This window comes from Dermacentor silvarum, chromosome 1 (assembly GCF_013339745.2).
Source record: "Dermacentor silvarum isolate Dsil-2018 chromosome 1, BIME_Dsil_1.4, whole genome shotgun sequence".
In the NCBI taxonomy this organism is placed as follows: Eukaryota; Metazoa; Arthropoda; class Arachnida; order Ixodida; family Ixodidae; genus Dermacentor; species Dermacentor silvarum.
Genome location: NC_051154.1, coordinates 265,910,228 through 265,925,243, shown reverse-complemented (window position 1 = coordinate 265,925,243; position 15,016 = coordinate 265,910,228). Strand labels below are relative to the sequence as shown.

The 15,016-nt window shown below is 44.5% G+C and overlaps 1 protein-coding gene across 1 annotated transcript in view; it reads right to left on the bottom strand.

The window, feature by feature from the left end:
* The window catches only part of LOC119440106 (uncharacterized), a 50,785-nt gene that overhangs the window by 14,837 nt on the left and 20,932 nt on the right, over window positions 1–15,016 (bottom strand). Inside the window, exons 6-7 of the mRNA XM_037705048.2 lie at window positions 6,351–6,575; window positions 3,565–3,644 (exon numbers count right to left, since the gene is read on the bottom strand). Coding sequence (XP_037560976.2) covers window positions 3,565–3,644; window positions 6,351–6,575 — 305 coding nt within the window. The remainder of the gene's footprint in view (window positions 1–3,564; window positions 3,645–6,350; window positions 6,576–15,016) is intronic.

The window sequence follows — 15,016 nt, the reverse complement described above, 5'->3', positions numbered from 1 at the left end:
AAACACCGTGACGCCGCAAGTTTTGTCACTTCTCACACCACATACGTATATAGCTTAATCTCGGATCGACTCCACATCAACTGGTTCAAGGGTGTTTTGCGGCCGAGCATCAACAGAGAAAAAAAAAAGAAGGGAAAAAAAAGAAAGCTGGCAGTTTCGACCGAAAGACCAAGCGCTGAATGGATTAGCATGGTTTAGTGTTGCGCTGAAGCTCCATGAACGGCGTTCAACAATACGTGGGGTCGACATGTTAGCGCGACGCAGCACGCGAAGCAAATGCAGCGGCGCAGTAGAAACAGCGTCATGGCAGCAGCCAGGCGGCGTCTCGCAACGCTGGTGGGAGGAGGAGCGTCGCCAGTGGTGTTGCAGGAGTCGCACCTTGATGGTGCATGAGTTGGCGGCGAAGAAAATCTCTCGGCGTTGTTCGTATAGCTTGAAGTTGACTCTCCCTTCCGCTCAAGCCACGGTGCGTGCTATGCACCTTGGTGTGGTGTGCACGCAGTTGCTCAGCAGGGACGCTACAGTGCTTTGGCGAACAACGGTCGTTGCCAACAGCGGAAGGCCGAACACTTTCCTGGCTTCCGCCGCAGAGCCGACTGAGCAGAGCATGACGGTGCGTCAACTTGGCTTGGCCTTTTTTTTTTTTTTTGAAGCTAAACGCACTGGCGCATCTCTCGCGTCTCGGGAGGACGTCACCCGACATGCGCGGGCCGCGCATGCGCCATTGATACCATGCCATCATGACTGCGTCGGTGGCACGAACGCGCTTCGAGTCTCTCTATAATTGCTGTCGCAATATAAGAAAAAATATTTTATTTCTGCAAGAAGCTCAGACGGCACGAACTTCGTCCACGTGTGAGTTAGTTTTCGCATACAAACGAAAAAACGAAAAAAAAAAGAACGCTACACATAGCATCTACGATGAGATTCCTCGGTTTCCATGACTGATCGGTTTCAGTACAAATTACTAACATCTATTACACCTATTCTCTTTTACTAACTGCATAAATAAGACAAATTCTTTACAATATGCATTTATATCCATAGTAGTAGACTTTCGGTCACATTTGGCCATCCAGTCGTGAACACGGACATTCTCTCATTCCACCATCAAAATTTGTCCCCTGCGGACAGGTACAAAACGCGGACATACCGTGTGTCCCAGCTAGCGCGGGACAATCAGCTAAAAAAAAAAAGGGCTACGAGATACGACGATGGCAGCAAAAGTCTTTTGTCAACAGTCACCTTGCGCACGCTGCTGAATTTTCCTGTTATCATTGATTATCTCGTTAGGCAATACTGCGTGTCTAAATTTATAATTACTTACTTGAGTGCATAAGCTCGAATGCCAAATTGTGTAGCGCATTCGAAAAAATTTTATTCAACATTTTCCAACACTACTCAATGGCTGACTTGATGACCGCGAAAACGTCACAAGGCGACGGCGTAGCTGTTGGCGGCTGGTACTTTTTTTTTCTTTTTCGCTTCAGCCGTATTCTTCATCGTTGCCCTAAGCCAGTGCCCAATGCTCTAGCAAATAACGTGACGCGGCTACTTGCTCGTGGCATGACCGCTGTGCTCGTGGCAACAGCCAATATAGCTACGCCATCACCTTGTCCCGTATTCGCGGTCACCAAGTAAGCCATTGAGTAGCGTGGATTCCTTAAAACCTTTTTTCGGGGCACTGCTGTCACGTGCGCGAAACGCACGGGTCCGCGTTCTCCTCGCATTATTTTTCGCGTTTTGCGCCCCAACTTCGAAACGGGGCAAAAAAAAATAATAATAACTGGGGAAACTGTTAAATATGTTTTCGAATGCGATGCACAGTTTGACATTTGAGCTTACGCGCTTAAACAATTAATTGTAAATGTAAGCAATTAATTTTGACCAATTAGCAAATCAATGATATCCCAAAAATTCACCACTGTGCGCAAGGCGACAGCTAACAAAACACCGTTGCTCCTAATCGTCTCGTAGCCCCCCCCCCCCCCCCCCCACACTTTTTTTTTTTTTGCCAACTTGGCCCGCGTTAGTTGGGATTCCAATCTTCGACTTGGAAAATACCGTGCTATTAAACAAAATATTAAATTTGGGGGACACACATGCCCAAACAACGATATGGTTATGAGGCACGCCGTAATTTTGACCACCTGGGATTCTTTTACGTGCATCTGAATCTAACTACACGGGCGTTTTAGCACATTGCTCATCGCACTTCGCTCTTCATTTTGTCAACGCGCTTGAGTCATCGCGATGAAATTTTCGTCCATTCCAGGTCACGTGTATAGTTACAAGTATGATCAAGAACGGAGTTGTCAGCAAGAGAATGCCTCCACAAAATGAGCGTGAAGAGAACGAAGCAACCGCCTACTCGGGATTTCCCTAATATGCAGGATTTATCAATCGCGTCTACACAGAGAGAGAGAGAGAGAGAGAGAGAGAGAGAGAGAGAGAAAGAGAGAGAGAGAGAGAAGAGAGAGAGAGAGAAAGAGAGAGAGAGAAGAGAGAGAGAGAGAGTTGTATAATAGCGCACAAAATGGGTTCACCAGCCCTTAAATTCTGAAATATTACGTGCCAAAACCCTGACATGAAAATGAAGCACGCCGTAGTGCGGGAGGACTCCGGACTATTTTGGACACCTGGGGCTCTTGGACGTGCACCTCAATTATTAAACTATGAAAGATGGATTATGGATAACGATTTTATAAGTAGCTGTTGCAGTATCTCTATGAAACGGGCCTGCATCCTTATATTTAGCTCTATTATGATGTTATGCCCCGTGGCAAACCAAGTGAAAATAATAATGAACCAGCGTTTTTGCATTTCGCTCCCATCGAAATGCGGTCGCCGTGGCAGGGATAGAACCCACGATGACATCGAGCTCAGTATAGCGCAATGCCGTAGCCACTAAGCTACCACGGCGGGTTCGCCAGCCCTTATCCAACGCTCATTTCACGAGCTGCTTGAGCGAGGACAGAAGAACTGGAACCCTTCTAGAGGACAGGTCAACAACGTAGGGGATTTGTATTCAGACTGGCATCAAGATTGGCAATAAGATTTGTATTAAGGACATGACATGTGCGCGAGCCGCGTTTAAATATATGTACAACTTATTTTTCGCTTTCTGACCAATGACCATACATGTTGGCAATAAGTGTCTTTATTTTATGTAATGCATTCTTCAACAGCCTGATTTGGTTGCTCACTAAATTAGGCTGAGAACAAAGAAAGATGCATTTGTTTACGCTGTTCCGGGCTCTCCTGTGCTAGCTATAGTAAAAAGTGGCTATGCCTGTCGATCACTTGAAGAGTAAACTTTGCGTGTTCTTTCTAGCCTGTCTTTACCATATATGTATAGCCAAGATGCGAATGTTGGTGCGTACCCAACATAGTTAGCTTGCAGAGGACATGCGAACACGCTCTTTCAAAGCGTGCAAACATGAATGTAATCATTCCGACATTACGACACAGCTGACGCTGCTGCTAATAAAACAATTCGTAGCTGGGGGAGGCAATGCAACACGACGTCCAATTTGTGCCATGCGAATACAAATGTCAGCGTACCTTTCAATATTTTCCTTCCTGGGCCGGACTTGATCTTCGCTTCCTGGCAGGACAACAACTATTGATCTATTCAGGTACTCCTGAAATATCAAAGGAGTGAAAGAGAAGAGCAATGGAAATTGCTGCCATAATGCAGCATTATGAGGTACGTAAAGACAATAAAATACAATTCATAGTGCAAAGCACAAGGGCTCGTAATAAAATCAAATATGGAAGCTTTAGGCACAAATAACCAGCACTTTTTTCTGCGCTTCTACATAATCTTGCAAGTCAATTACGACAAAAGAGTGGTTTATACACACAGACACAGCCAAGGTAATAAGAAAATATAACAGCCATTCTCATATGTTCGACTAACACAAAATGAGGCTTCTATAGAACTCTTATTATTGAAATGTTAACTAAAATGAACCTTAAATTTATTAAACCAATGAATACCCATTTGATGAATTTTTTTCTGCGGGCTGCTCCACGTTTGTTCTTCAGGTGACTGCCTGTTTTAATAATTTACTGACTCCTTACGTCATTGTTTACAACAGGCATTACTAATATTTTATTTCTCTGTTCACGAAATACTTGCCACATGTACAGAGGCCACTCTGAACGTTAACAGGTGCTGCTTTCTGGGTGGTATGTTAGTGCTGCTGTGACTCTACCAGCCTCATAAATCTTTGAAGGGTGAAGAAGAGACTTCATTTGCCGGATTACTCGAGTGAGATATGAATGCCCTAGAGGGCCGACCGCATTACCCAGAGTGATCTTCGAAAGTGCACGGCATGGCGTGTAACACCATTTTATCAAATGACTTGCATTGATTGATGGCTGGCTACTCGACAGATTGGAAATTTTCAGTGACTGTCTGATCTATAAAATTATTTAAGTTATTCCGTTGTATTCTACACGTGCAATACGTGCTTAACGTTGCATGTGATAAGCACCACGAAGAGAAGCCCTTCTATAACACTATATAAATCGGGCCACCGCTCAATAAACATAGTGCCATTATCTGCAGTACCTTGTGTATTAAGTTTTCGGTGCACTTTGATTAAGTGATATTGTCTCGCGCACATTGTCGTACTTGATTTTCACCGTTACCAAGTTGTCATTCGGCGCAAGACGCGCATACACTGTATCCGCAATTTGTTAGAAACTTGTCTAATCAGAATGTGCGCGCGACGCGAACACTGTTGTACAGTGGTGAGCACTGTTAGGGTGAACACCTCATTAGTATTCCCGAGCCTATAGCACTTGATGTTTAGCACACAATAAAGAAAACTATTAATTATTTTATCGGCATCATGATTAGGCGTCGTATTCGGCACATTCCCCCCCTGAAGTAGACGGTATGATGAAGTTATACCAACTTGAATACTAATGAGGTGTGCACCTAACAGTGCTCACCACTGTACATACTCGAATGTACGCGAACATCAGCGATTAATCTGGAATGCACGACGATGCATGTATAAAGAGCAGACGGACTTAACTAGTGAGTTTTTGCATTCGACGACCGGCGACCATGTTCGCCTATTATTGTGATTTGAGCATTGCTTGTGTTGTGCAGACACAAGTTCACCCAATAAAGAGTTATATGGAGTTATATTCTTAACTCACACTTTCGGCAATATATTTTGTGTTCTGTCCCGGTCACTACAACGCGACAGTATATTGCGCTCTGGTACTCACCGTATTTGGTTTGGAATACAGAGTGGGCACGTGAAACCAACTACCGCCTTCTGACCCCTCGATTACATATAGACGCTAAACGTTCCGCCTAAAAAAAGGAAAGACCTGGACAATTGATTTATACTGTGCTTTACGGCAATAGTCTACTAGAAAAGCTAGCTATTTCGTCGAATCAGGGAAATGTTCACTGATGTCCCGACGCTATGAAGAGCACACAGCGCTTAAATGACCGAGTTGTTAGTTTCGCGCTCACTCGTGCGTTCCATAGTGAGTCTACAACCGCGTTCCTAAACGTTTGTCGACTTGACACTACATATCGACTACAGAAAGTGAAAGGCAGCGCCAGCCCTAGACTGGAAAAGTACCTTCACTTCGCTAACCTTCCTGGGCAATTTTTGACCCAAAACTTTTGTGGCTAGGCAGCCTCATGGTTCACTCAATAACACTGGAGTGAAGACGTGTTTCACAAACAATTTGTCGCCGCAAGAGTCGCCGAGAAGCGTTACTGCAGCGTAGTCTTTTCTGCGGACGGCGCTGACGTGGAGTCCAGCAGAGTTGCGAGTAGGGGCCGTTGGTAAAAACAGTAGTATGCTTAAGAAAGACAGAAAGAGAGAGAGAAATAGAAGGGAAGAAAGGAACGAAGAAAGAAAGAAAGAGAGACAGAAAGAAACAGACAGAGCGAGAGAGAGAGAGGGAAAGAAAGAGCAAGAGTAAGAAAGTGGGAGATAAGCACATAGAAAGAAAGAGAGATGAAGAAAGAGACAGACAAAGGGAGAGAAAGAAAGAAAGGAAGGAAGAAAGAAAGAGAGACAGATAGAAAAAGATAGGAAGAGATAGAAAGAGAAAGAAAGAGAGAGAAAGAGTAAGAAAGTGGGAGAGAAACAAATAGAAAGAAAGAGAGATAAAGAAAGAGACAGACAGATAGAGAAGGAAAGAGAGAGAGAGAGAGAGAGAGAGAGAGAGAGAGAAAGAAAGAAATAACTGGTGTTCATGTTTGGGTAGCAGTCATTGGGGGTCTGATATAAATAAGGCGTTGCTTTTCAGATACTGGACCGAGATCTGCATGCCAGCGTCAGCGGGTAAATGCGCGCTTCGCTCACCTGCGTGTGCACGCGCACTGGCACCGAGGCCGAGCGCACGGGGATGCCCTGGTCGTGGGCACGCACTGTCAGCACCAGGGGCAGCCCCATGCGAGCCGCCGACAGGGGGGCCGAAAGCCTCACAGCGCCCGACACTGGGTCGATGCGGAACTTCTGCTCGTAGTTGCCGCTCACAATCTCGTACGTCACGTTGCTGTTGGGACCCGGCGCGTCGGCGTCTGTCGCCTGCGTAAAAGCGAGCCACGTGTCAGTGACTTAGTGTGTCTTGGGATGTGACTTGCCAGTAGAGGTTTATTGTGTGCATTGGCATAGTCTTAGTTTCTTTTCACTAAACAGACCATGCAGTATCAGCCGATGATCTAACATCACCAATACTAAGACTCGCGCAGTATTACCTGCTTAAGCTTAATCGTCATCATCGTAATCATTATCATCTTCAACAACAATAACAACAATAACAACGACGATGACAACAAAAGAAGAAACATGGGACAATCGTATACATGGCGTGCAGTGGAGAAAACACAAGCAGCGGTAACAGGACTGCACAGTGGCTCACGTACTTGTGGCTTCGCGCCTATTGCTTCTCGCCGTTTCCTATTACGAACAATTTTTTCTTTTTTTTTCCCGTCTGGAAAGCACGGATAATATGAACGGAGGCTGTAAAGTGAAGTTTTTTAGATAATCCATTTTATGAAATTAACGCTCTAAAGAAAAAGAAGGCACTGAGAACAAAATAAAGTACTTGTAAAATGTAAACAGCTTCCAGCATTAGCTTTTGGGACGACATAATTTAATATATGTTTTGAGAACGCGTGCAGACGGGCCCGATCTCTTATTAGGAAGCAGTTTTTGCGTCTAAAGTGCTGCTGCACCTTGGATAAAAGATATCCACTTATATCGCAGGGACTTCATAAGCTGAATTTGTAGGCCGAAGAATCCGCAAATGGTCTTACGTTACGCAGAACAATGGCTTTTCCGCAAGCTAAATATGTCCGCGGTAAAGTACCCTTCACAGGCTGTCTGCAACATGGACGTGAAGGGGGGTTTATTTCAAAAAGATGAGTTCCGATGCGATATATTGGAGCAATATTCCTCCAACAAATATCAATCAATCAATCAATCAATCAATCAATCAATCAATCAATCAATCAATCAATCAAGCCATTACAAAATCCGAGGGCGACGAGAAAAAAAGCAACGTCGCAGCGCCATATTACACGGTGCGATGGCAGAACGAGTTATAGAGAGAACCATCAGTTAACTGAACAAAGCGGGATATTTATTAAAGCCAAGCTGTCCTTGCGAACCAGCCAGGACTTTCCTGCCCGTGGCTGTTGGGTGCTACTGCTTTGCCGAATAGCTCATACTTTAAGAAATATGGCGGAACCCTTCCTCGGTGATTATCTCACTCAATCTGAAGCATTTTTAGCCTACACGGGGCGCGACGCTCGAATGAACTCACGTCCTCCCGGGGATACGCTCACTGGAGGACCGCCCAATGTGCTGACCGCGACACCCTGACAACTTACGATCGGAAACAGAAGTGGTCGCAGGCACTACACTCCGCACCAAATCAGTCTTAGACAAAGAGCTTTTGAAAGAACGCGTCCCGCAAGTGGCGGTCCTCCAATCGGCGCCGCTTGGTTTCGGCGGCCTGTTCAGCGGACGTTCGCTTGTCGCGCCGCTTCTCTGCTAGCTCGCGCTATTTCTTCAGTCCGTCGCTTCGGTACGCATCGCCTACCTCTGCAGAGCATTCACAATCTTCCGCTTGATGCTTTCGAGGGATCACATTTGTATCTGCGAGGGGAGGCCTACGCCCAGCATAACGCAACTAGCACGACCGAACCACGTCTATTTGTAGCGCGCACACCCGCACCGGCGAGTGAATGAAGGAGAAGAGCCGCCAAGTTATAGTTGGCGGCATGCGAGCGGGCGCGTGCAACATGGAGGGGCCGAGCCAAGAGCGGCCTGCGACCGAACGCGTGGTCGCAATGGGCGACAAACTCTGTGACCTTAGAGGGCTTCGCGTTTGACCTTGGCTCCGACTAAGTAAAAACAAAAAGAACGCTTCACGTGCCCAATAATGGGCCCAATAATGGGATGAAACCTTGGTCACCCAGCAGGGCAGCCATATGCTCCAATCATTAGGCCACAATCGCAGGGACACTTGTATCGGGTTAACGTCAATTAGCTCTTTGAGGTGATCGCCGCGTGTGTCCCATTGCGTATCCTGGGTGCGCGAGAGAGCATGCGCGCGAGCCCGTTCCGTTTACGCCGCAGAGGCAGGGATGAAATGGGCGATGTTATAGCATTTGGCTAATCGCTTCACGAAACCTTCGCTGCACATTCCAAGATGTGCGTTGGAGCTGGATCAATTTTAATTTGTTTAAAAGTAATTTTGCATGCCTTAGGGGAGGCATTGATTAAGGAGGGCAGTACATAAAGCATTGATCTGACATATATTACGCAACGTTAACGTTATAGTTGTATTCGTTGCAACATCAAATGGCTCAATGTATGTGTGATCGGAAATGTTTTGGGAGCGCGGGAGCCTATAAACGTAAGTAGAAATTATTGCGATTTTGAACATTCATGGAAAGTGTTTGTAATGTGATGGGTAATGGCTGATATCTTTCTAAATTAAAGTGAAACCAGAAGAGGAGGTCCCGGCGCGGAACGATGTGCGGGAGTCTACGTTCTGGTGCATCTGCAGCACGCTATAGACCTAAGCAACCGTGCCGGCTTTCATATATATGAGGTCCCTCTGTCGCGAAACATATATGTGTGCGTTTGTGCGTGTACTCCACTGCCCACTGCACAGGCTCTGAGCGCTTTGTCAGTACGTTTTCAGTGAACTTTATTTATTTATTTTATTTATGTTTATAGTACCCTCAGGGCTTACAATGAAGCATTAGAGAGGGGAGGGGCTAAAATTACAGATAACTATACAAAAAGGAGAAAGGAAAACAAAAATACTAATCAGATGACAATGCATGGTACAATGTAAAAATAACGCAAGTAGGAGCAACACAATAAGCATATTTCGGTAACAAAAGATAATTATACAAAGAAAAACAGAAAACAGAAAAATTCGGTAATACAGATGAAATATAAATGCATGGTATATAGGGCAAGTTAGAGTGAGACGATATGCACATAATGAGAGAAAATAAAGCATAATACAAAACATACTGTTTGTAGACTACGTAGATAAAAAATAGAAATAACTCATAAACAATACTGATCAGGAGAAAACGGTACTGATACACTATACATTCACATCAAGGCATACTAGATAACGTCAGTAAGTGCCTTATGGAAGTCATCGGTGTTAGTTACATAGACTAGTGGATCCGGTAGGCGATTCCATTCCTGGCATGATTTTGGAAGAAATGAATTACCATAGGTAGACATTTTGTGGAATGGGATGTTCACCTTATGGCGATGGTCCAAGCGTGCAGAAGTAAAAGAGGATGGTTCGATAAAGCGTGACTTGAGTGTGGGAAATAAATGGTATATTATATTGAACAGACAGAGGCGAGCGATTTTTCTGCGTTTGGAAAGGAGAGATATGTTTAGGGCAAGTTTCATGCTAGTTACGCTTGCTGTGCGCTGCTAATTGTTAAGAATAAAACGAACGGACCGATTCTGCACAGCTTCTAAGCTGTTAATTAATGTTAATTGATGAGGGTCGCATATAGTTCGCCCCTCGAACTCCATTTATGTACGAAATCTATTGCGGATGCGTCAGTGTACGGTGTCGGCGACCATCACGCAAACACTCGGGGTCTGACACCAGCGCATCGAAATTAAAAAAAAAGAGAAAAAACATTCCCAGAAAACATGACCACCCATAGAGCTGAATTTGGCTGTTTCTACTACTGCGCCCTCAAAACACCAACACATTGCCTATCACATCACAGCTTCCCCCCCCCCCCCTCCCCCCAAAAAAGAAGAAAGCCAAAACGTGAAAGCAACATGCTATAGCTTATACGTCGGAACACGCACATGATCTGTGGCGGTATCAAGCTGCGATGGTATAAAGTATGAGCTGCAACAGTATCAAGTTGATACTTGACCCGACTTTTCAAGAAATTACAGTTCACTGTGTAGTAGGGCTATTGAAGGATGGCTAATACACGTGGGCAATATTTTTTTTTTCTTTTTTTGGGGGGGGGGGGATGTAGAAAGCCACCACTATTTCTCGAGCTAGCCTGTCTCGATCTTTGAATAGGCCTATTAAGGTAAACATTAAATCGTATAAACTCACCGAACTTTCAGTTCTTGTTCTTCAGGTTGTAAATAGAACAGAAGGCGACTGCGTATATGTGTCAGAGTGCACGTCGAACATTATGGCCAAGAAGTTCAAAACCAGCCTGCGTTATTAAAATGGTAATTTCGAACATGTAGTTGGGTGAAGCAGCACCCTGTAAGATTGCAGCCAGTTTTGCAAGGTTCCGCCACAATAACAGCAACAATATGAGACGCCCTCTGTAATATCGGAAGATTCACAAAAACATACATTGCGTGTGTGCTTAATACTACCAAAAAAGCTTCGTATAATAAACTATCGCTGAAGCTTAGTTTTTCTGTCTGCAATAATGGCAGTCACGCATGCGTGGTTGAACACGATGTTCATAGCAGCGCCTCATTAACATAAGAAAACAACAAAGCGAGAAAAAAAAGTAGTAGCCATGGCTTCCCAGCGCAACCATGAAAGGAAGTCCGCATGCTTGAACAAGTCCCTTCCGTGACTTAGTGCCGTCAGGGAACACCATCTATAGGCATATAAGCACGCGCCCTCGGGCTCTGAGTTAGCTGGCTGGTTTAGTGCTGCTGGTTATGAAAGAGCACACAAGTTATTGGCATGAAGAAAGAAGGACAGGGCGCGCAGGTGTACCCTTTCCCTAATCCTTTTTTGCAGGCATTTTTTTTTTGTACAGCCTGATTGAAGTATGAGGAAAACAGCTACTGAAGCGCACTTAACACCTTTGATATATGTATACCGCTGATATAGGTAGATTTGCAGCTTTATTTCAGTACTACTTGCGGCCTCTATGTAAGGTATGAGCCACACATTCGTTCTGCAGAAGGCACACTTATAAACACAAACATTACGGCGTAGCCGCCAACTGCTGATGACCGTCGCCATTATTAACGGCAGCTTGCGTGCGTTACGCTTAATAAATCATCTGAGGTGAGTTTCTGTGGCTTCTTACGAGAATATGCTATTCCGAGGGTAGACAACGGGAGAGACAGAGGCATACGTAGCGACAACTTGAACTGCTGTTTTATTAAAGTGAACATTGCAACTTGCAACATTATTATGGTTACCGACGCGTGCTCAGTGCATCCACAGGTCATTGCTCCCAGATATTAGAGCTATTTTTCTGATAGTAAGATAAGACTTTGACGCACAAAGGTCACCAAGCAACTTCATAATTTCCGCTCTAATAACCTTTCTGATCAGCTGTTTACGGCTCTTCTACGCAATAATAGTGTCATAAACATTTCTATGACAACCGCACAGTACGCAGTGAAGATCTAGGAAGCTACCGCTTTTTTTAACAGTATCACCGAAAGGAAACAGCGCTAAAGTACGTGAAAAGAGTGCACACACAACGCAATGCCCCAGTTTTTTTTTTCTCATGTATTTCCACTATGTAGTGCCGTATATTTCCTGCTATCAAGAGACAACTAGACCGCCAAGCAATGCTTGTTAACATTGTTGTTGCACTCTGTGAGCCGATCATTCATGCATACACCTGTCTAGCCAACAACGCACTAACCCCATGACTAAAGCACGCGATAAATGGCATGCCCTGCGCAGCCGACAAACTTGCTATTGTGAGTTTTGTCACAACCGTGATGATGTTATGCAGGTTAGCCTCAACCTATTTTGGCGCATAATGTGTGGATAGATTGAGTATCTTCTGGAAAACCCGTCGTGGTTGCTCAGTGGCTATGGTGTTGGGCTGCTGAGCACGAGGTCGCGGGATCGAATCGCGGCCACGGCGGCCGCATTTCGATGGGGGCGAAATGCGAAAACAGCCGTGTACTTAGATTTAGGTGCACGTTAAAGAACCTCAGGTGGTCGAAATTTCCGGAGTCCTCCACTACAGCGAGCCTCATAATCAGATCGTGGTTTTGGCACGTAAAACCCCATAATTTAATTTTTTTATGTTCTGGAAACCCTATGTAATGTTGCGCAAAGTGAACGTTATTGAAAAGCAGTTGAAAGTTAGCGCTACGTATGTCCCTTTCTCTGCTTTGGAGCTCGTCTATCGCGCACTACCTACACCGAATCAAGCTAACACTGCACTGACAGAAAACCAGTTACAAAAGCTCACAGCGTGCATAAAAAAGCTGTAGACCATCGAGAAACAATGTAGAGTCGATGGATAAAATAAATTTCTAATGCCATCCAAATACTCGCGCATACGCACTGACCTGTCTAACACGTATACGGGGTGATAATTTTTAAGTTTACCGGAGTTTTTAAACATCGCCTGTTGCGGTAGATAGCATAATTCTTGTCTTTGAGCTAGATTATTCGGAGAGGCGGACATTACTAGCACGAGAAATCGAAACACATTCAGCTAATCAACAAATAATCACTAATTAACTTCTTAGTTAATTAACGTACGGCACATATCGCAAGTTACGAATTGTAGCCGGTGAGATTGCAAGATGTATCCACTTGAAGCGAATCTCCAGGATGACAATTAACACTTTCGAGATATTATTTCCCAAATTGTGGGACGAAATACATGGGCGTTCGAGCCACTTTTGTGCTTCATTGCATAAAAGTGCGTTTTTTTTTTAAGTAAGCGGAACAACAGTGTACTTTTACGGTGAGTTTAAGAAAACATACCTGCAAACTGGTGTCAATCTGTAAATTAATTCCAAGTGGATACGCCTTGCAAGCTCACCAGCTACAATTAATAAATTGCAATATGTGCCTTTAAGCAATTAACTAAGAAATTAATTAGTGATTAAAAATTGTTTAATATGTGTTTCGTATTCTCGGACAAGTAATGTCCGCCTCCCTGGATAATTCGGCTCAAGGACTAGAAGAATGTTATTTGTGACCGGACATTTTTAAAATTCAGGAAAACTTATAATTTACCACCCCGTATATCTTCTTTAAACGTGACCAACCGGACACGCACGTTGTTTCCTTCCATTGTACAATTTCACGTGCTTCCGCAACACTTGAGACAAGTGTCCGCGACTTGTTGTCAGGCCTTGCAATACATGCGAAGAAGTCGTGTATGAAGCCACTTGAGCGTTTTAGCATAGCATTACCGCCTTACCGTTACCGATACCGCTCCTGCAAGGTGCCAGCTGTGCGCGCTAGCTAATCCACCGCGAGAGCTCAGGGGCACCAGGTGGAAGTGGTAATGATATGAGAAAACACTTCAAGGAGTTATATTCACTAGCACCAGAATCGTTTCGTCGGATCCGTGGTGTGTGCCGCGCGAACTCGGCGATGACTCAATAGTAATCGATGAAGTTCCACACGCAGAAAAAAAAAGTTTTGCGCAATGCATTCGAACGCACACGCGATAGAGGAACATGTGCTTCATATGAACGATGTTTGTGTTCATGTAACAACTACAATTGTTCTTGCCCATGGCATCCTCAGTCGGCGTCAGTACTTTACACGCAGCCATGTTGAAAGCTCTGATGATGACTGCCGCAATGCTATGAGCAGTCTCTGTACAAGTACCGGACGTTCGTATTATCGGACAGCTAGGCACCACGTAAGTATAAAAAACCATAGGCCAGGAAGCTGGGCCATTCCAGAAGTATTAAGACATGGAGAAATGTGGAGAAAGTTTTTAGCTAAGCCAGAATGCCACCGAGTAAAAAAAAAGATTTAGCTGTAACTGATTCCCCTACAAAATTCTTGTTTTTACGAACATGTAAATCGCGATTTCACACTAGTTAACTCATAAGGACTATACTAACTACTAAGTGCGTGTGCTCACACGAGTCAGCTCTCACTCTCCGCGCTTCGCCCTCTCCCGCGCGTATACTCGGCGATACACGCCATGTACTAACGTATGAGAGAGCTATTCCTCTAAATATAACTCAGCCGTAGTTAGTTAGAAGCGCATGGAAATATGCGGGCAAAGGCACCTGTGTGGGTAGCCTGCCTATTGCATCCAGGGAAATAAGCGGGATCAGCGTCCGTGTTGAATGCGACCACTTCTTTTTTCCGGGATTAAGGCATTTACGTACGTTATGCCATCGTTGTTCAATTGTTAATGGCTTTGAACATTTGTTGGATATAATTGTACATGCCGGTGGCCTTCAGATAGCTCAAGTCTAAATATTACACAATCTCGCTAAAACCGCGCAATGTAGCGAAATCTACAGGTAGTGCCTCGAGCAGCCAGTCGCGCGGCAATTTTCTGTGTATTCGCGGGCTTCTTCCACGCTCGAAAAAACACTTTTATGTAGCACGCATTGAGCAACAGAAAGCTGTATCTGGAGTTTTTCATGTTGATCTACAATTTTCTCATTGACACTTTTCATCTAACTATCACATTTGACAAGTTGATTAATTCATTAAGACTAATTCTCTAATTAGGCGGAATGCAAAAAAATAATAATCTGAGTTACCTTCAAGCGACGGCAAACAATTAACATTACTT